This window comes from Amborella trichopoda, chromosome 6 (genome assembly GCF_054954075.1).
Source record: "Amborella trichopoda isolate Santa Cruz 75 chromosome 6, AtrichopodaSantaCruz75HAP2 v2.0, whole genome shotgun sequence".
Classification (NCBI taxonomy): Eukaryota; Viridiplantae; Streptophyta; class Magnoliopsida; order Amborellales; family Amborellaceae; genus Amborella; species Amborella trichopoda.
Genome location: NC_142341.1, coordinates 1,594,500 through 1,614,911, shown reverse-complemented (window position 1 = coordinate 1,614,911; position 20,412 = coordinate 1,594,500). Strand labels below are relative to the sequence as shown.

General features: G+C 37.0%; 1 protein-coding gene across 1 annotated transcript; it reads right to left on the bottom strand.

Moving 5' to 3' along the window:
• Positions 1 to 1,074: 1,074 nt before the first annotated feature.
• FIB4 (Plastid-lipid associated protein PAP / fibrillin family protein) lies at positions 1,075 to 12,589 on the bottom strand. Its single transcript, XM_011625187.3, has 4 exons — positions 11,759 to 12,589; positions 2,139 to 2,375; positions 1,880 to 2,006; positions 1,075 to 1,542 (listed from the first exon to the last, which is right to left on the bottom strand). Exons 1-4 carry the CDS (start codon positions 12,020 to 12,022, stop codon positions 1,328 to 1,330), a joined length of 843 nt encoding a protein of 280 aa, XP_011623489.1. The 5' UTR covers positions 12,023 to 12,589; the 3' UTR covers positions 1,075 to 1,327.
• Positions 12,590 to 20,412: the final 7,823 nt, after the last annotated feature.

Genomic DNA, 20,412 nt, shown 5'->3' with positions numbered 1-20,412 from the left:
AGGGGTATTAGCTATATGAACCCCAAATCGCTGTTTCTATACACACTCATGCCACTAATGTTGTACAATGCATCCCCACCTATTTTGAATTTATTTGAAAGAAAAAGAAAAATTGCCACAAAATTCAATAATAACTGATCTTCAAAATGGAAAACTACTAATAAGAGCAGCACAAATAGGAAAATTTGGCAAGGTATTCTCATGCTGACTATGAAGTAGTTTGGATTGTATGTTTTCACTCTACCGCATTTGGTGCAAGGCTGGGAATTTACCTGGTCTGAATTCGAAACCTAAATTTTGGGTCCTATCAAGATCCAAGTATAAATTCAAGATTTGATCGAAATAAAAATTTGTATAAATTTTGGGTCCTATCCAAATCCAAGTATAAATTCAAGATTTGATCGAAATAAAAAATTTGTATCCAAATAGCACTTTGGATTGAATACGGGCTAGTTATTAATACCTTCCATATTATTTTTTATGTATACATAGTATTTTTTATTATATATTATTTTATAGATATAAAATAGAATAATGATCCTATGAGACCCTCCCTCACCCATATGTGTAGAATCCCAAAAGATCATTATTAAATTTGACACAGATCTTTAAAAAAATTATCACATAAGTGTGATATTTGACTTTTCTTGAGATCTGTGCCAAATTTAATGGTGATCCTTTAAGGTCACACATGGATGTGGAAAAGTCTCACAAGGTCATTTCTATATAAAATAATACATAAAATAATTCTTTTTGGGGCTGACCAAGTGGATCCATGTCCCATGTATACTTTTTGGATCCAGATCTGGATCCAACTATTGATCCCCATGTATACTTTTTGGATCTGAATCCAGATCCCTGTGGATCCGGGCCCATCCAACCCATTCTCAGCCCTTAGTTGGTGTTACGCAGAAAACATTGAGAGAATTTCATACAGGATTACATACAATATACATGCCATAATGGTGGGGTAGATTGAGAGAGTGGGTAGTCTTGCTTTAGATACAAAATACAATCATAACCAAAAATCTCATCGACAATTGACACTAACAGCTTGTGTACAAAATGCAATCGTGACCAAAAATCTCATCAACAATTGTAATAACTCATCATCTTTCACAAGTTTACAGAGATTATTTACAATTATACAGAAAGAACATTCTCAGATGAGTAACGGACTAAAAAAGAGGACCCTGACAAGGGCAAAATGCTTTGATCATAGACTGCAATTATACAGACTCTGACAAGGGCCAAATGCCTCGATCATAGACTGGGGTACAGTGAAAGTGAAGGATCCGAACAAGAACACACACAACAGACTGCAAACCTATGAAATCACAAATACCCTTAGCTCTCCTCTGTCTCCTCTAGTTATGCGAGTATCACTGTCGATGTATGTAACTTCAAATTCTCCGCTACCAGTATTCGATTGCAGCCTTAATTGATCAGGTATCCGGGGTATATCCAGTGGAGGTAGCTGCGAATAGCTGCCGGTTGGCTTTACTGTAGTTTTCTCGAACACTATTTTTATTTTTGCAGACCCTACAATCAAGGCGACCATATAATATATTTGTTGCACCCACACAAGTTAGACTAAATAGGTGGTAAATTCCAGATTATAGGTAATGTCTACAAAGAGATCATTTATCTTTTGTACATAAAGGTCACAATCATTCTTGTCCCTTAAATTTCAAAATGGATGGTTGTAAGAGAATAGACACAAAGTTCCCAAAAAAAAAAATTCTCGGACGTGACTCTTACCCCAAAGCATTCAATTTGACATCTAATGAATGGGAATGATTGTGACCTCTATGTACAAAAGATAAATAGTCTCTTTGTAAACAATCTCTTATCAATATGTGGGTTTGCATTATCTAACCTATGAGTTCGAACTTGTGGGCTAATGTAGCAGTCACTTCTACAGGTGGTAGCGGCCATGGGGTGCCAAGTTGGAGCTCCACTATGTTATCGAAATCTTTGCTTAGTATATCAATCCTTTGAAAAACCTACAAAGAAGAAATATCAATCGAAGACGGAACAAAAAACTTAATTCATAAAAAACTGCTGAACTACAAAAAGAAAATGCTGTTCCATAGGGCAGAATAGCCTAGACGAAAGCCCCAATTCCCCAAACTAACCTGGCCTAGAGTTATGGGCAACAATCTTCCAATTGGGGGTCCAGGACGACTCCCACCAAGCGTGCGAGCTGAGAATGCACTACTATATATCAGTTTCCATCTTCCCTGTAACTTATCGAGATCAGACTCGAGATCAACGTGTCCCCATGCATTCTCCAGCTCCTTTGCCGCAGAGTCTGCTATTATCAAATCTTCTTCATTTGCAGCCAGACCTCTATTCAGTCCAGAAACAGCACTCTGAACCCAAACATCTCATGTGAATTTTAGAAGGCGAAGACTCTAAATAATATTAACGATTATGATAGCCTTTTAAAATGGTGTTACACAAGTTGCATATGCTTGAAATGAACTTAAACCATATGGAACTTTTTTATGCTAATTCTATGGAGTAGATTGGCATCATGCATATCATGCACTACAAGGATTACTTTGATGTTTTGCTAATGCAATGTTCAATAAATCAGCTTTTGCTAGGGATAAACGAAAATGACTAGAAAAAGAGTGTTTGACTTGGAATCAAATACTTAATGATTTTAGTAGTTGACCCTTTCCAGAATCAACTTTCCAGTTTCTAGTGAACTCTACCAGCCATTACTGTGTATGGTTAGTCCATGGCCCAAAATTTCTCTCATATAAAAATTCGATCTGATCATAATAATCCCAGTAATGGACAGAAATAATGCTCAATCCATCCTCTGGTAAAAACAAATAATTATTTATAGTGTTAGTGTCAAATGGTCAATAATTCACTGCTTTGGAAAGGAACTAGACACATAGCAAGAGATCTATGGGAAGTTTCTATGGCTGGAGTTGGAGATTATGCAAATGCAAAGATGGGAAGTTCTCCCAAATCCCTCCCCCTTCATGGAATTAACGAAATGGCTTCTCTTATGCCGAAGGACAACCACTGTGCCAAGTAAGGCCAAACTCAGGTTCCCTTGCAATTTGGCTGAAGAGATCGTCATCCAAACATGTTAACAAGCAACAGAAAAATGTAGCTTGTAAGTGCAAGAGAGGAAAAAAAGATCAAGGTTTTGGGCAAAATGTCTTGTACCATTACACATCAACATATGGAAAACCAAGAACAGAAAGCCATTTGTGGAGTGTATATTCTCATGTGTCTCCTCGAGAAGAAAAAAGCCTGTTAAAACACACACACATACACTCTCTCCAATATCATGCGCAGATGACACCTTTGAAACATCCAAAATTAAAGCAGCATTATCATCGATTTTCAGGTTTCAAGGTCACCCTTCTCTAAAGATTTACCAAATGGATGGGCTCTTTCATCATATAAAATGGTGTTGGCGCAATATCTCCTTATATCATATCAGTCAGTTTTTTACAAAGTTTACCTTGTAATGCTGTAATGAGTAACTGTGCAAAATTCAGCACTGCTGAAAACCAAAAGAAAAATAATGAATAAAATTTACAGTGTGAATTACAAACATGACCCTTCAGAACTGTAACATATTGATTATAAAACTGTTTCCTGTTGCCCCCTTCCCCTGGGTGAGAGTACCAGCTTCGTGTTGGCCTCCTGCCAAACATGGCCGAATGAGACCTGGATATCACGAGATAACACCGAGATATGGTCAAACAAGCGTTCAAGGTACCAAAGGTAAGTAACTCATCTTTGAAGGAATCCCCTAGCATTTGCAGTGAGTGACCCCAAACATAATCAAACAAGTTCAGACCCTCAAGAAGAGCCAAGGCCTAGGCCCATGTGGAATCGATAGGGCCCGAGAATGAGAGTAGACAATGTGGTATTGATGTTTCCTAAACAGGCCACCCACACCTGAGTGACCAGGATTGCCTAAGGAACACCCATCAAAGTTGAGCCTAACCACCCCTAAAAGGAGGCGGCCTCCATAAGACTGATCTTGTGATGCCGATAGGCCTAGTGCAATTGATGCTCCCCCAATTCAGTAGAAAGTCTACAGATGACCAGCCCCAAAAGCTTTACAGTTTTGGGCTCAAAATATATTGGTAGCTCTAATGTTTTCAAACAAATTACCCACTCCCCTTAATTTTTCTATCGTAAGTCCTTGCATTGCGCTCAAACCACAAATTACAAATTAAGGCTAGAACGATAGCCCACCATAACAATAGGCCTGCAACACGAATAGAGGCGATAAGTAGGCACTGAAAAGGACCTCAAGGCTTTCAGACCAGACCCACTGCCACTCAAATCGAGACCTAGAATGGCAGCCCATACCAGCGCAAACATCCAGCAAAACAAGAACAAATGATCAACATTTTCCCAAACTCTTTTTACTCAAGATGAGTCGTTTTGGGATTGGGATACCTCTCCTCTGAATTTGATCGATGGTAAGGGCTTTTTTAGATATGACGAGCCAACTGAATGCTTTAATCTTAGCGGGGACTTGGGTAATCCGGGCCCTGCTCTCTACAACAGGAATGGAGAAGGTGGAGAAGTTTAGGGCAGCAACTTATAAGACACCGTAAAGATTCCCGAGGCTAGGCAAGAACCGATTTGGAGAAGGTATAAAGTGAAATCCACGACTTCAGCTGACTGAAGGTTGCTGAAAAACTTCGAACCCAAATCAGTAAGCCTCTCAGGGTCTCACAAGTTTCCTCCATGGATACATTCTGATCTATTGTAAGAAAAAACAGGTCAGCGAAGAGATTCCCAGGGTTCTGTCTGCCACACACAAGTCTTTTCACAGCATAGTAAGGTCACCAACCTTTGACATCATACATGTTCTCTTAATCTTCATACACATCAAAATACTTGTCGAAGCACTCGATGAGCAAACACTTAATTTATGCTTTGGTAGCGAACCTGAATCATCCGAGCATATTTATCTTGAATGATACACGGCCAGGCCTTTCTGATGTTTGAAAAACCACCACCATTTACTTAACAGAGCTTCGCTCACTATTTCAGTCTTCTTATGCATAAGACCTTTTCCTATCTTAGGCTTGCAAGCCACCTCAACTCTTACGGGATGAAAATTCTTAAACCCCTCATAATCAGGCCACAAAAAGTTCCGCGTGAAAAGTTCTAGTTTATTAAGGACCAACATAGGCATCTCAAATAGGGACATGTGGAAGACTGGTATATTTGATAGGGTGGCCTTAATTAGCATAAGTCAACCTGCAAGGGACGAAGCTGGTTTTCAACAATGCAAGCTACCTTTGACGCCTTTTCGGGCCTCGCTAGGCATAGAGGAAGGCCAAGGTATTTCTTTGCCAGGGTTCCTCTCTAACCCAGCCTCTTAGCAAGCAATAACTCCCGCTTTGACAGTCAAACCCCGATCAATTTCATTTTTGCCACATTAATCTCAAGCCCTGTGGAAAGTTCAAACATCCTAAGAACAACCATAAATTGTCTACCACTTTTTACCTGATTGGGGTCTGCATCACAAAAGACTAGGGTGTCATCGACTTACTGTAAATGGTCAATTGGTGGACCCCTAGTGGCCTAGAAGAACGAGAAAAGCCTTTAGGAACGTTCTGGCCATAAAATTCAGTGATTTAACTTATTGAATATCAGCCAATTATTCATCAGTAATAATACAATTGGGCTGTATTCATCGTCATAACAGTGATACCACATACATATTGTAGAGAATAGTGTACATTATGGTTATTGTCTGTCTATATTCCTCTCGTTGTCTTTATATTGTCTATAGTGTGTAATGGACCCCATATAAGAGCATTAGTGTAATTATTTTCATGCCCTAGGGTCCTTAAGTAACTGTAATATTATATAACACAATGCCATGGAGCACAGAACCGTCTTCAATCCACCTTCTCATATTTTTTACTCTCTTCTCTATAACACAATTTTGACTAGTGATTTAGGACGCTACATGATTTTAGAGCAGTAATCAGTCCTCCATTGCAAAGGAAATATTATCTCTACAGCACAAGAGTGTATCAGACAGTCAGTAGTCACTGCTCGAATCTAGGGGTAGAAATCATTATACAGATTCTCCCAAAAGACCCCTCCTACCTTTCAGAGTTACAAAGATCTCTGTGGAGCTTCCTGACAAAATCCGTAGAATATCCACCCTATTGAGGTTTCAGCCAACAGCTTGTATGGTCACAGGCAATCCTTGAAGGACATTATTTCATGATTGCTTCTACTCAGTCTTCTTGAGAAAAATTGGATACATATTATTTCTTAAAGACTAATGACCAGTTTTTTGCAAGTTTTGAAAGGAAAATCTTCTCCAAAAGATCCTCACTAATGGACATCACCAGGAATTAACTTTCAGGCCTTTAACAAGCCTGTTGACCTCCTTACGCTCTTCAAAATTCACTATCACCTCATCAAAGATGACCAAAGGGTGAAAATAAAAGCCCATATTGTAAGAGCACAACCGGCATCTCAGGTGGTATCAATAAACTCGATAAAGCTATGCTAATTCACATACATAAATCGAGCATTGCAAGCATCAATAAACTTTGCCATTCGACCACCTAGTGAAGACTCGAAAGGGCCAAGCATCTCAACCGCCACTTCAGGTAGGCGCAAGGTGTGCAGCTATAGAATACTCTCTCCTTAAGAATATATTTCTTGTGACAAGCCACAGCACTGATATCTAACGATGACTGCATGAGTTTGTTCAAATTTTTGAAGTAAGGCCAAATCCTTTAGGGTCCTTTGACTTAAGCTTCTAAAATTTCTAATTTATGAAAGGGCCAACTCACCCAAAAACAATAGAAGCCTATAGAATTTCTAATCCCTAGATGGACCAAGCTCACCAAAAAACAAAAAGGCTTCAAAAGTCAGATATATCGGTCCTCATTGCGACCCAAGGCAAGGTACTAGCATCAAAGGCAGCATCTAAGACAACGTACCTTTCAAGTTTGTGTGTTTAAAGACCAAGATATCTTTTGACATGGTCATTACCAGTAAAATATCCCAAAGCATTGCAAAAGGCGCTGTTGACGGGCCATATTTTGACCCTTGGAGTTCAAACTTGCATTGCCTATCGCAATTAGGACAAGATGAACATTGAAATCTCAGGGAAATATAGCTAAGAGTGAGGGGTTTGTATGAGAGAGTTTGGAATTGTCAGGAGGGCTAGATACTTGGACTCTTTAAAATCCTGGGCATAAATGTCACTACTCTATTGATTTTCATTGATGCAGATTCTTGTCAAGATCTTTCTTGATTAGAAGTATGGGAAGCAGCAAAGGATTCCAAAGCTGCTTTGTTTGCCTTTTGAGCTTGATTGATGCAAGCTGTTGCCGTCTAAACATGAATACATGTAGAAGAACCAAATTTGATGTGAATTTTATTATTATATCCCTATACATTGTCCAAACTTGACAAGTTAACTGCTGCAAAATATCCCAACAGCATAACAAGTAATTAAACGAAACCCAAGATGAACTAAGATACAAACTCTAGCAAACAACTATCGCACAGTGACATCTATCAAAGCCCATGCACAAAGTTCTCTTCATTCTAGACACACACTGAAAAAGTACATGGCTAACAATAAATAACTTTGCTTCCAGAAGGAGGTGTATGCCTCTTTCTAAAGTCCATGCCTCAATAAGGTATATATACAATTAGCAACCTTCCTAGTGAAACTTCAGCAGGCATGGTCTCTTTTTCCAAGGATTTTCAGAGTAATACCATTAAAGAATTCTGTCATGCCTATTAAGAACTGTTAAAGGGTTGTGAATAAATTTTAATCCATTTTGCTAGCCGTTTCCAGTTCAGGGCAGACGTTCCCATCAGGGCAATCACTAAGTGCAGGATAAAGACATGTTTCTTGGACATAGGAATGACCATAGGTGTCATAGATGGGTATGGGATTTTGGATTGCCTATGACATGATAATCTGGGTTCAAAATAATGACCAAAACCTTACAACATATTCCTACATATAATGACAAAATTATATCTAGCTATATTGAAATATAATCGTAAAGAGATAATGAAGTTCAAAACCATTTAAAAATGTCCATTTCATAATAAAGAAGTACCGAGCTAAACCGTGATATCCTAAGCTCCAAGAGAAAATTTGTATTTCTAATGGTTAACACCAAGACAAAAATTACTAGTGTATAGTTGCCATCAAAATATAAACCCATAGATTTTCGAAGTTCAGTTGTGCTTCCTAGAAACAAAAAAAGAAATCAAGCCTATTAAAATGAATTTCAAAGTTCTACAAACAAATGGAAGAATCTAGAGAAATCAGAGTCAGTATGGACCTTCGAAAGTGTCAATCATTGAAATGGCAAGCAAACAAGAGACCAGGTAATGTAAATTGAAGTCTTCTGTTCATCACTTTCCTATATTTCTACTTTAAGAAAAACGAGGAGAACTACATCAACTGAGATTGAGGACTCTCAGGAACCATATGTACAATTTCATCTTTTGGACTCCTAGTCTTCTACTAATCCTGCAACTAGGAAGCAATTCCTTGGCTTTTCTTAATAAGTTTCAGTTGCATGAGCCAGACATGTTGATCTTTGATGTTCTCATATTCATATTGCAATTTGTTATTTCATTAATTATTGAGATTTTTAAATCGATATCATTTACATTCTATTGATTTCTTCAATCATTTATTATTGTGCAGCTCCATGTGTTTTTTTTTCAGGATAAACACAGATGATGGCAGCCGAACACCACTCTTGGATCAAGCTATAACTTCCATGACAAATCTTCCAATTCTCTAATTTTTCTAAACGACTTTTATTTTTCTTTATAGGAAATAAGAGGCACATATATCTTTGGATCTAAGATCTCATGGATACGATCCACAATTGATCAACCTCTGAATACATAACTTGCCCTAGCTGTTTGAGAAGCATAATTACTACACAAAGTTCCGAGTTCCAATATACCACCACCAAGGTTACAGCATAAATCATCATGATGAGTTTAGCAGGGCATGAATCCCCAAGGTTTCAAAAAAAGCTAGGCGGCCCCTAGGCGGCCTGCCTGGAGCCCAGAACCTCGGGCGTCCCTTAGTTTTAAAAAAACGAGAAACGCCTTATGTCCCTGGGCGCCCTCCTAGCCCGCTTGGATGGCCATCCAGGTACATCTGCCCTGGGCACCTGCCCAGGTGTGTAGGGCCGCTTGGGTCTAGGCGGGCGGATTTTTGGTCCAAGCCGCTCAGGCGCAGGGGCTGTTTTTTTAAAACTTTGTGAATCCTCTAATTTACTATATCATCGGTCATCTCGTGTCGTTACCTGTGTAAAACGGATAATCACCCGATTCTAGAGAAGAACCCGTATCGATACCTGTGTCATATCGATACCTGTGTAAAACGGAGAATCGCCCGGTTCTAGAGAAGAACCTGTATCGATAAATGTGTCGTGTCGATACACAGGATTTTTGGTCTAGGCCGCCCAGGCAAGCGCCTGGGCGCCAGGGACTATTTTCTTAAAACATTGTGAATCCTCTAATTTACTATATCATCGATCATCTCGTGTCAATAAAGTTTTTTTAAAACATTGTGAATCCTCTAATTTACTATATCATCGGTCATCTCTTGTCGATACCAAGGACCGTTTTTTTAAAACATTTTGAATCCTCTAATTTACTATATAATCGGTCATCTCGTGTCGATACCTGTATAAAACAAAGAATCGCCCGGTTCTAGAGAAGAACCCGTGTCGATACTTGCGTAAAACGGAGAATCGCCCCGTTCTTTCTAGAGCCCGGTTCACGGAGAATCATCGGGTTCTTTCTAGAGCTCGGTTCTAGAGAAGAACCAGTGTCGATACGCCCGGTTCGTTCTAGAGAAAAACCTGCGATTCTGTACTTTCTAGAGAAGAACCTACGATTCTGTACAGTAACTCGGTGCATGACGTCATGAAACGCCCGGTGCATGACGTCATGAATCGTCCAAGGCACGTGTCCTTAACCGCAAGCCCCATTCTACTTCATGCATTTCACACGCATTGAGAGTTGGTAACAAAGTAGTATTTACTCCCATCAATTTTCTTCTGTATTTCCGATGTGGGATTATTGTGATAAAAGCTAATAGCTGAAATAGTAATATAATATAATATTTAAGTTGAGAGAATAATAACAATATTCGAACTATGGTGTGGTGGTTAGCACACCCTTTTCTAACCTGAATGTCCCTGGTCAACTTAAAACAAAATATATGGCTCTTATTAAAGAAAAAAAAAAAAGTAATACAACAAAATTTCTTTTTCTTGTCAAAAAAATAAAAGTATAAAAGTTTCTTGGAAAAAAAATATATAAGGTTCTTGTCAAAAAAAAAAAAAAAAGGTAATACAACAATAAAAAATTTTCTTGTTAAAAAAATAAAAGTTTCTTGGAAAAAATATACAAGGTTCTTGTCAAAAAAAAAAAAAGTAATACAACAAGTATTTCTTGTCAAAAAAATAAAAGGTTCTTGTTAAAAAAAAAAAAAAAAGTAATACGACAAGCATTTCTTGTAAAAAAAAATAAATAAAAGGTTATTGTTAAAAAAAATAAAAGGTTTTTGTAAAAAAAAAAGTCAGAGGTAATACAACAAGCATTTCTTGTAAAAAATAAATAAAAAATTGGATTTGTTATTATTTGTATAATAAAATAATTATAAAATATAAACCAACAATTTCAATTTCAGTATATAATATTATAGTTAGTTAGGTTGTAATAATTTTGGATATAGTTAGTTAGGTTCTAATAATTTGGGTTTTTTTTTTTTTTTTAACGAATTAGGGTTTTACGCCAATTCGATATTTTGGTGGCCATTTTTTATCGATTTAAACCATTCTTTATATACTTCATCCATGACAATTTTATGATTTTTCTTTTGTGTGATGTAAATTTTATGGTTAAAATAAAAGAACATCTCAATATTCGCATATTGATGAAAAAAATAAAAATTAATAATGTAGTGTCCCGATTTCATATTGGATTCCTAAGAAACAACATTTATAATGAATTTTAATAAATTTTTTTTATTTTTTTTTAAAGCTTAATCCGACCGATTCAGCTGATTTCCTATCCGGATCACCGATTCACTGATCCGGATGGGTTTTTGGGGTCTTCGATCCCGAGTACTGATCCGTTTTTCAAACCACTGTTCACAACGCATAGTATTCAAACTTCAGCCTAATGGAAATCCCTCTTGCCTCTTCAAAAGTTACACAGCTTAATTTATAAGAATAAACTATTCTGATTCTATATTCATGATTCTCCACAGTTACTAAGTCCTGACCATTTTCACTTTGTTGGCATGCAAGTAGAGATCATGTTCCTCTTCACAACGTAAGTTATTGAATCTTCACTTTTTAGCCTAACACAATTCTTGATGGTTCATAAAGCCTTTAACAATGCACCAATTTGAGGAAAATTTACATTTATTTTCATTGACATTGGTACACATTCTTCACTATTCAGGCAATATAACATTCTGCATCACTAGTTATGCTACTGTGGCATACTTTTTCCAGCTTGGTCAAAAAGGGGAAACTCTCCCCAGTCAAATACTACTGCTTATGAAATAAACCCTAGAAACTCAAATAAGAGCTTCATGGATATTCAACTACAACAAAAACATTATAAAGAAGAAAGCATAAAAACCAGATATTAATCCAAACAAGGGCATAACAGCTCCGGAATAATGAATTGGGCAAAGCTCAAAGAAGAAAAAGCTCACGAGTAGTTTGAGCTTCAACGAGGCAATGAGGTTGGCATCTGGTTCCTGGGTCCCCTTCTCTGAAGGCCCAAGCACAACTGTTTCCTCGAGCAATGCTTTCGCGGACAGCCGCCTCTGGTGTGAGGTTGATTCCCTTAGAAAGCCTAATCGAAGACGATTTGATGGTTTCCGAGAGTTGGTTGTAAAGGAAATGGGAAAAGGAGATGAAAGAGAGGAAGACGATGAAGAAGGAGGTGCGGAGAGAGAGACGGCAAGGGAAGCCATGAATGACCTGCAATTACGACTATAGAAGGGCAAATATGTTTACCGAAGAATGATGTTCCTTGTTATCTCACTGTGTATAGAGAGAGAGAGAAAGAGAGTTTGTTTCAGGGTGAAGGTGCGAGAAGGCGGTCGATTCATTTAGGTGCCACGCAGAGGGAAATAAGATGGTGTGGCGCGGACAGAGGGGGAGAACGTGTGGTTCAAATGGACCTAGCCGGGCCGGCGGAATTTGGACGAGGATCATACATGGGCCGGTTTAGCTTTCTGCAATCCCGTCGGGTGGTTACCGAGCTTTAGTATAAGGTCTGATGGGCCCTAGTTATATAAGGACCCAGTTTCTATGGGGCCAAGCCTGCATATGTAGAGATGTGGACCTCTTAATAAATCTCGTTTTTGAGATGGATTTTAAGATTTCAAGAAATGTAGTCTCTAACATGAAGATCATGAATATGAAAAGATTAATAACATTCAAAAACTAAAAATAATAATTCTAATAAAAAAACATTCGGACAGGTAGTTTCCATTGTTGATGGAACACCTACTTTCATCCATCTTTAAGATGGATGCTTTACACTTTCTGAACCGTATATGTAGAAATGCGGTCCAACCCGCATAAAATAATTTTCCTCATATAAAATTTTGAATTAAAGTAGTGCAAGCAGGTCGGGTTGACCTGACTAGATTTGAATACTCAATGGGACACATCCGAGCAAGCCTGTCAGCCCTGATTTCTTAGCTTAATAGGATAGAATCGGGTCTTCCTAGGTCCAGCTCACACAAGAGAAAAATGTCAAATTGAATAAAATGCACCCAATGGACCCAACTCGGTCCGATGTGGGCTCAGACGATGAACCTGATGGGTCACATTTCGGTCCACTTGACCCAACCAAGGTCGGGATGCTAAACCTAACCCCGTATGTGTGTATAGATGTATATACATATAGAGTACTATGTGTGCATGTGCGTATTGCAACCTTATAATATACTTATATAAATGGGAAATATATGTACTCATACAAAATGTGTTTATTATTTTTTTGAGTGGTAAAAAAGGCCTGTATTTATTGTAGAAATTGAAATTAAGGCATCATAGTGTAGCACCTTCCCACCTTAAACACCTAGCCTTAGGGCTGGCAACGCGCTGGGATTGGGCCGGTCCAACCTTGACCCAAGCCTAACCCTGCTCGCCTGTGGGCTAGCCAAGGGCTTGCTTGGCCCCAGCAAAAAGATGCCCTGGCCCTAGCCCACGCCAAGCCTAGCCCTAGACCTATCAAGATAAGGCCACGCTAAGACCCTGGTTTTGAACTAAAATTTCATGGAACTAAAGAAAATGGTAGCTATTTATGCATATTATAACGGCCAATCCCAACTCCCTAACGTAAATGATTGTAGAGCATGGTACATCACATCAAACCAATGGTTTAAAAAACGGATCGGTGACCCGGATCGGGTTTCTAAAAAACCGATCCGGATCGGCCAATCGGCGATCCGGATCGGGAATCGGATGAATCGGTCAAAATAAAGTTTAAAAAAAATTCGAAAAAATTATTAAAATTCATTATAAATATTGTTTTTTAGGAATTCAATAAAAAATGAGGGTACTCCATTAAGAATTTTCATGTTTTTGAATGAATATGCGAATATTGATATGTTCTTTCCCTGTATGAACCGCCATTCAGCATTTAATTTACAGTATTTCGTGCTCATCCCTACACTGATGCTGTTGGGATTCGATATGTGAATAATATGGCTGGGATAGGGTGGCCTCAGAATCATCATCTCTCTCATTTTCTCTTGGAATAATATGGATTAAAAAAAAATAACAAATTTTCAGAAAAATCGATCATGGATTAAAAAAAAAATCACAAATTTTCAAAAAATTCTATCATGGATTACAAAAAAAAATTCGATCATGGATTAAAAAAAAAAAGTCACAAATTTTCAAAAAATTCAATCATGGATTACATAAAATTCGATCATGGATTACATAAAATTCGATCATGGATTACATAAAATTCGATCATGGATTACAAAAAAAAACAAACAAAAAAAAACAAAAACTTCAATCGTGGATAACAAAAAAAGAAAAAAACAGTTCGATCATGGATTACAAAAAATTCAATCATGGATTACAAAAAACTCTATCATGGGTTACAAAAAAAGCAAAAAACAAAAATTCAATCATGGATTATAAAAAAAAAAACAAACATTTCGATCATGGATTACAAAAAAAAAACAAACATTTCGATCATGTATTACAAAACATTCGATCATGGATTACAAAAAATTCTATCATGGGTTACAAAAAAAAAACAAAAAACAAAAAAAGCGATCATGGATTACAAGAAAAGAAAACAAACATTTCGATCATGGATTACAAAAAATTCTATTATGGGTTACAAAAAACCAAAAAATTCGATCATGGATTACAGAAAAACAAAAACAATTCGATCATGGATTACAAAAAAATCGATCAAGTATTACAAAAAAATCTATCATGGATTACAACAAAAAAAAAAAAAAAAAAAAAAAAAAAAACCGTACAGACTCGCCGATTCCGTACAGTAAATCTACGAGTCACTGTGCGGAATCGTCCGATTCTCTCTAGAACCGGACGATTTCCGATTTTTCAACCGATCCGGTCCCTTTTCGCGCCGGTTCGACTCGGCGTTTTTTAAAACGCTGCATCAAACCATTAAAAGCGAACATTTCATCAATCATGCGAGATATATAAATATTTAAAAAATAAAGAAAGCTTTAAAGTCTTAATATATAAATATTAAAAAAGAAAGAAAGCTTTAAAGTCTTAATACTGTACATTTTATAACATATTATCTTGATTGTCCATTCTTAATGTTTTCAAGTGTTTTAGATCACCTCTATTTGTAATTTTTTTAGCTTTAAATTTCAAAATTGAGATAAAAATATATATTCAGGCTATTGAAGAGTTTTTGGCACCAAAATTACATCTTCTAGCAAATTTTGAGGTGTATCTTACTTTGATTGTTTAAGGTTGATACCAATTAAAAAGCACACACTTATTTGTTAGTGTTGTTGATTGAAGGAATTAGGATATTTAATGACATTAATATTATAGCATTTTATGATATTTACTATTATAATATCACGTCGTGAGATTCATCTTCTCTGTTAGCAGAGCCTTGGTTATTCTCCCCTCCATTTTGCCTACGTGCTAAACGCATTTCTTTATGGATTTTGGGCATAAAACTTCAGCCTGCTAACTCTTGGGGTGCACCTTCCTTGGGTTTTTGTATTATATTGGGTTCCTTGTGTGCCTTTGTTAATGAACCAATTTATTTATCTGGTATGTATTGAAAGAAACATGCATCAACAATGAGAAAGAAGCTAAAAGATTTTATGTTTTGGGATTGTTTACAAAGAGATCATTTATTTTTTTGTATATAGAGGTCACAATTATTCCCACTCATTACATGTCAAATTGGATGTCTTGAAACAAGTTGGGAAATCTAATAATTTTTTTTTTTTGAAACTTTGTTTCCATTCAATGATACTCGTACTACCATCCAATTTAAAATTTAAAAAACAAAAACCATTGTGACTTCCAGATAAAAATGTTCTCTTTATAGACAATCCCATATATTCTAGTGGGAGCAAATTGTTCGTTGACTCATAGTAGAAGTATTTTTTAGGACCGCATCGGATGCAAAATTCCCAATCTAGCAACCAACCTTTAAAAAAAAAGACACCCGCACCCTATTTCTAGCAAATAAAACAACATTGTTTGTCTTTCAGTTTTTGAAAGTTCAGATCTAAGTGTTTATGAGTAATTTAATTTTTTTAAAATACATCTCGTTTTACACTAACTCTTTGCCTGAGGGAGTAAGTATAGTGTGTTCCAGTTGGAGTACATTGTGAGCACTGGACAGAGAAAACAATGAAGCACTTTGGTTTTATTATTGAAATATCGAGGACGACAAACGTAATAGAGAAACAAATTACAATAGTTTAAAATCAAAACTTTGGTAAACACAGGGACATAACAGTTATTAATGGAGAAAAACATGAACAAGAAAAATACATGAAAATAAAATTAGGAAGCCCATAAAGAATATTTAAACTTGGACAGCAGGATCAACCTCAGGCGTCAAGTTCTTTTTCTCTCTTGCCATCAGACTCTTCTAAGAAAGGCCATCCCACTTCCTGCACATAAATTTGGAAATGCATATATAAGATTTTGATAATGTGGGATTGAATGCAAATGATTCCATAACAATGAAATGGCAAAATGAAAAATGAAAAAAAGTTTAAGGGACAAGAGTGACTATAACCTCTGTACAAATGATATCTTTGTAGATAATTCTTGTATTATAAGATCGTTTACTTTCGGGTATAAAATGACCGAAATTAGCTTTGTTGTTCTATTTGAAATTGGAGAGCGAGGGGAGTGTCATTTCTCAACCCAAAGTCTGAGAATTATTTTTTATGTTTTTCGAATTTGTGCATTCTATGGGGTACTCCTTCCATCCAATTTTCATGTCTTGGGATCGGGGGTGATTGCAATCTTTTTTTACTAATGATAAATGATCTAATGATATGCTTTCACTAATATTATTGATGAATTTGATTGTGGAGCTAATACCTAATATTATTTCTTAGTTGGATGTTTCTGTTAAGTTAATGATTTTATGTAATATTGCAATGGTATTTCACCCAAAACCTATGCCATTCATATAAGGGTGCATATAGCATGTAGAGATCGAGATAGTTGAGGGTAGTTTTAGTTTATTTTAATTTATCTTGTATTTGATGTAGATACCTATCTTGATAAGACTAGATTAGTTAGTCATTATCAATAACTGTTTAGCCGCATATTTATATAGGATTTTGTATCTTCTTGACAATTAATCAATTATACAGGGAGTTCTCTGTAGTATTCGAGGTTCAAGGTTTCTAACATGGTATCAGAGTTTCGTCTCTCTTGATCGTGGCCGGGAGAAAGGGAGCGGCCTCCATTAATGTGCCTATTCGTGCAAAAACAGCTTGTGAGCCATTGGTATTACCACGCACTCCATGAAAGGATAGAAGCTGCCCTAATCCCCAACTCAACAGCAATTGATATCGAGAGTTCCCTATTTTTTTTCATCCTAGAGAGAGATGGATGACCCACTTCTTTGATGTTCCCTTCTTCCCTACTTTTTCATCTTTCTTGAACTCTTCGCCTCCTCACCGGCGGACACCTCAGGCTACATCTTTGGCCATTTATTCCATCCCTTGTCCCTTCTCTCCTCCCTTCTTGAGGAACCCCTGCGATTGTGTTTTTACTGTTTTTTTTAGCACGCACCTCTACAATTCAATTTTCAGACGAGAGCATCGGGGTTTCTGTTCTAGAGAGAGAAAAGGGATTTTCTTCCATTTCGGTTTGTAGATTGTGCACCTTTAGTTTTCTCCCAATTCATTTGGTTGAGAGGCCTTTTATAGGATTTCAATATTCTTCATCGGACTTCTATATCATTGTATGTTAATAATACGAGTACCATACGTATTACGTCAAAGCCTGTGTTTCATGACTGCAAAAAAACATATAGAAGTTGATTGTCATTTTATTTGTGCAAAATTTCTGGCTGGAAAAATTACACTCCCACATATTACTTCCCAACAACAACTTGTAGATATTTCTATCAAGGCAATGACTCGTACTCGTCATGACTATCTCGTTGACAAACTGATGATGTTCACCCAACCTCAGTTTGAGGGCGAGTATAGAGATTGAGATAGTTGAGGGTAGTTTTAGTTTATTTTAATTTATCTTGTATTTGATGTAGATATCTATCTTGATAAGACTAGATTAGTTAGTCATTATTAATAATTATTTAGCTGTATATTTATACGGTGCTTTGTATCTTCTTGACAATTAATCAATATACAGAGAGTTCTCTGTAGTATTCAAAATTCAAGGTTTCTAACGTAGCATACTCCCCTCGAGCACCATAAACACTTGCTCTAGATATAGAGCAAGAATAATACTTACGTAGAGGAGGTTACATCTCCAAAATTTAGGTCTTGAAAAGACACCCAAATAAACCAAAACAGTCACTGACCAAGGAGTGGATAATCTTTTGGCATTGTTTAATAAACTCATATTTGCGACGTTGCCACGAACCACTGTTTTAAATCCCGGTGATTTCTGTTCTGTATCGTTAATCTAGATGAAAATCAGTCAGGACTTAACCACTTCTGGGATGGTATGGGTTCTAGCCTGGTTTACCCCTGAAACCCTTATATATTCTTTTATTTTATTTTTAAGCATGTCTAATGTTTTTTTAAGCCCCTCTAAATCTCTACCCTGAAAACTTTTATTTTAATTTTATTTATTTTTAATAATATTTGGATCATCGATTTAAACCGAACTAGAACGAATTTGGATCGCCAATGTACTGATCCGACATGGCTCGGTAAGTGAACGATCCGCCCCACCGATTTGAATATTGAAACGTTGTTGCAAACCATAATTTCAGAGAATCGATTCACATACGGATTTGGAATGAGGCAGCAATCATTTTCCCTTTTCTTCCAGGATGCAGGTTTGGAAGCTCTCCAATGTCCGTGTTGAAGAAATTCTTGAGAGGTTGAAGCCTAACAACACAACTTACATTCCCATCCCACAGTTTGTAGGCTGCAAGCCTGTGTATGCCCTCTGTGTAATGGAAGGAGTCAAACCACACATGCATCACTCTTTCCACCACATGCGTATTCCCCTCCATTTTGCCCGCTTCCACAACAAGCATCGTTGCCGCTCTCCAACCCTAAGGAGAACAAGAAAATCAAGGAGCATCATAATTGACTATTTTAGTCAAATTACTCTTAACCACCCTTAAAGGCATTGTTGTCTCTTCTTCGGTTTAGTTTAATGAAAAAAATGAAGCACCTCAATAATTCAACTGATTCGGACGAAGACTTTAGACTTTTTTTAAAATTTAATATAAATAAATTAGATGTTTATATATAAAATAAATAAAAATAATGGAAAATTTTAAAAATAAAAATTTCAAAAAAATTTAAAATATATTTTTATATAGATATTTCTGTGCGTCAGCCGAAGAGGCCGAAGCTTCAGCTATATCTGCTCGAAACTCGAATCTGACCAAAGCAGTTTAAAGCGGCTCAAATGCTTATCTGCGTTTTGCGTCATAGGAGTGAGAAACTCGTGATGATCAAAGAAGATGTATTGAAAGGGCGATAATGTGTTAGCCAAGCTAATTAAGAGGTCCTCGAGAGGATTATTGTGATAATACGCAAAATGAGAGGCAGCTGCCAAACACCTACCACCTGTGTGTCCAGCCCAGAGGTTTTAGAGATGGAAATACAAATTTTCTAGCCCCTCGTTTATACAGTTCCTGCAGGACTAAAATACAACAGGTACCAAACTAGAGATTCAGAGAGAGAGATTTAGTGGAGCAATGATGCCTGAGAGAAAAGGAAGAAGAATTATGGATACACTATGAACTAGAATCACTAAGAGTGTTCAAACCAACTATCCACCGTCACCATTTGTTTAGGGGTGGCAATGCACCTGACCGGACCCGAGACTCGACGGGTAAGCCTGACCTTAGGTCTGGGTATGGGTGCAAACTTTGGACCCAAAAGATCAGGTCCGGGTCTAAAACCTGGACCCAAATACTATTCGGGTCTGGTTTTGGGCCCGAGACCAACCAGACCTGACCTAAATTTTATAGGTATATGTTATGTGGGTATTCATAAATGTTGCTAATACATTTGTTTCTTAAGGATTTCCGGTTATTGCATAAAACAATAAGGAATGTGGTATGAGTGGGTATTCATAAATGTTGTGCAATTCTGTAAATGACGCCAATAATATAGGTATATAATTGGTAAAATAATGGCAAAAAAAAAAAAAAAACAAAGCTCATAATCATATGGTGGCAATAGACCTGACAAAATTCTGGACTCAATAGGTCTGGGTATAGGTCCAAATTTTGGACCTGAACAGTCGGGTTTGGGTCCAAAACCTGTACCCAACCCGTACCCATCATGTTGCCACGCCTACATCAGCTCCACTATAACAGCTCACATCTGTTATCCTTTGCTAAGTGTGGACGGTGGATGGCTGGTTTGAGTACCACAACTACAAACTACACTCAACTGTAGCATAATATGCGGACTCTTAAAGATATATTGTTTAAAAATAAAACGTGGTACAGAGATATTTGACTGAATACGATGAGACGGTCACGTTTTTGTGCACTAAGGTCACATGCACCTCAAGCTATCAAATATGAAAATGGACATCTTGGACATGTTGTGTCCAAAATTATAAGACAAGTTATCATGGTAAATTCAACACATATATCACCTAGCTTCACATCTGGCTAGCAGGGCGGGTTGATTGT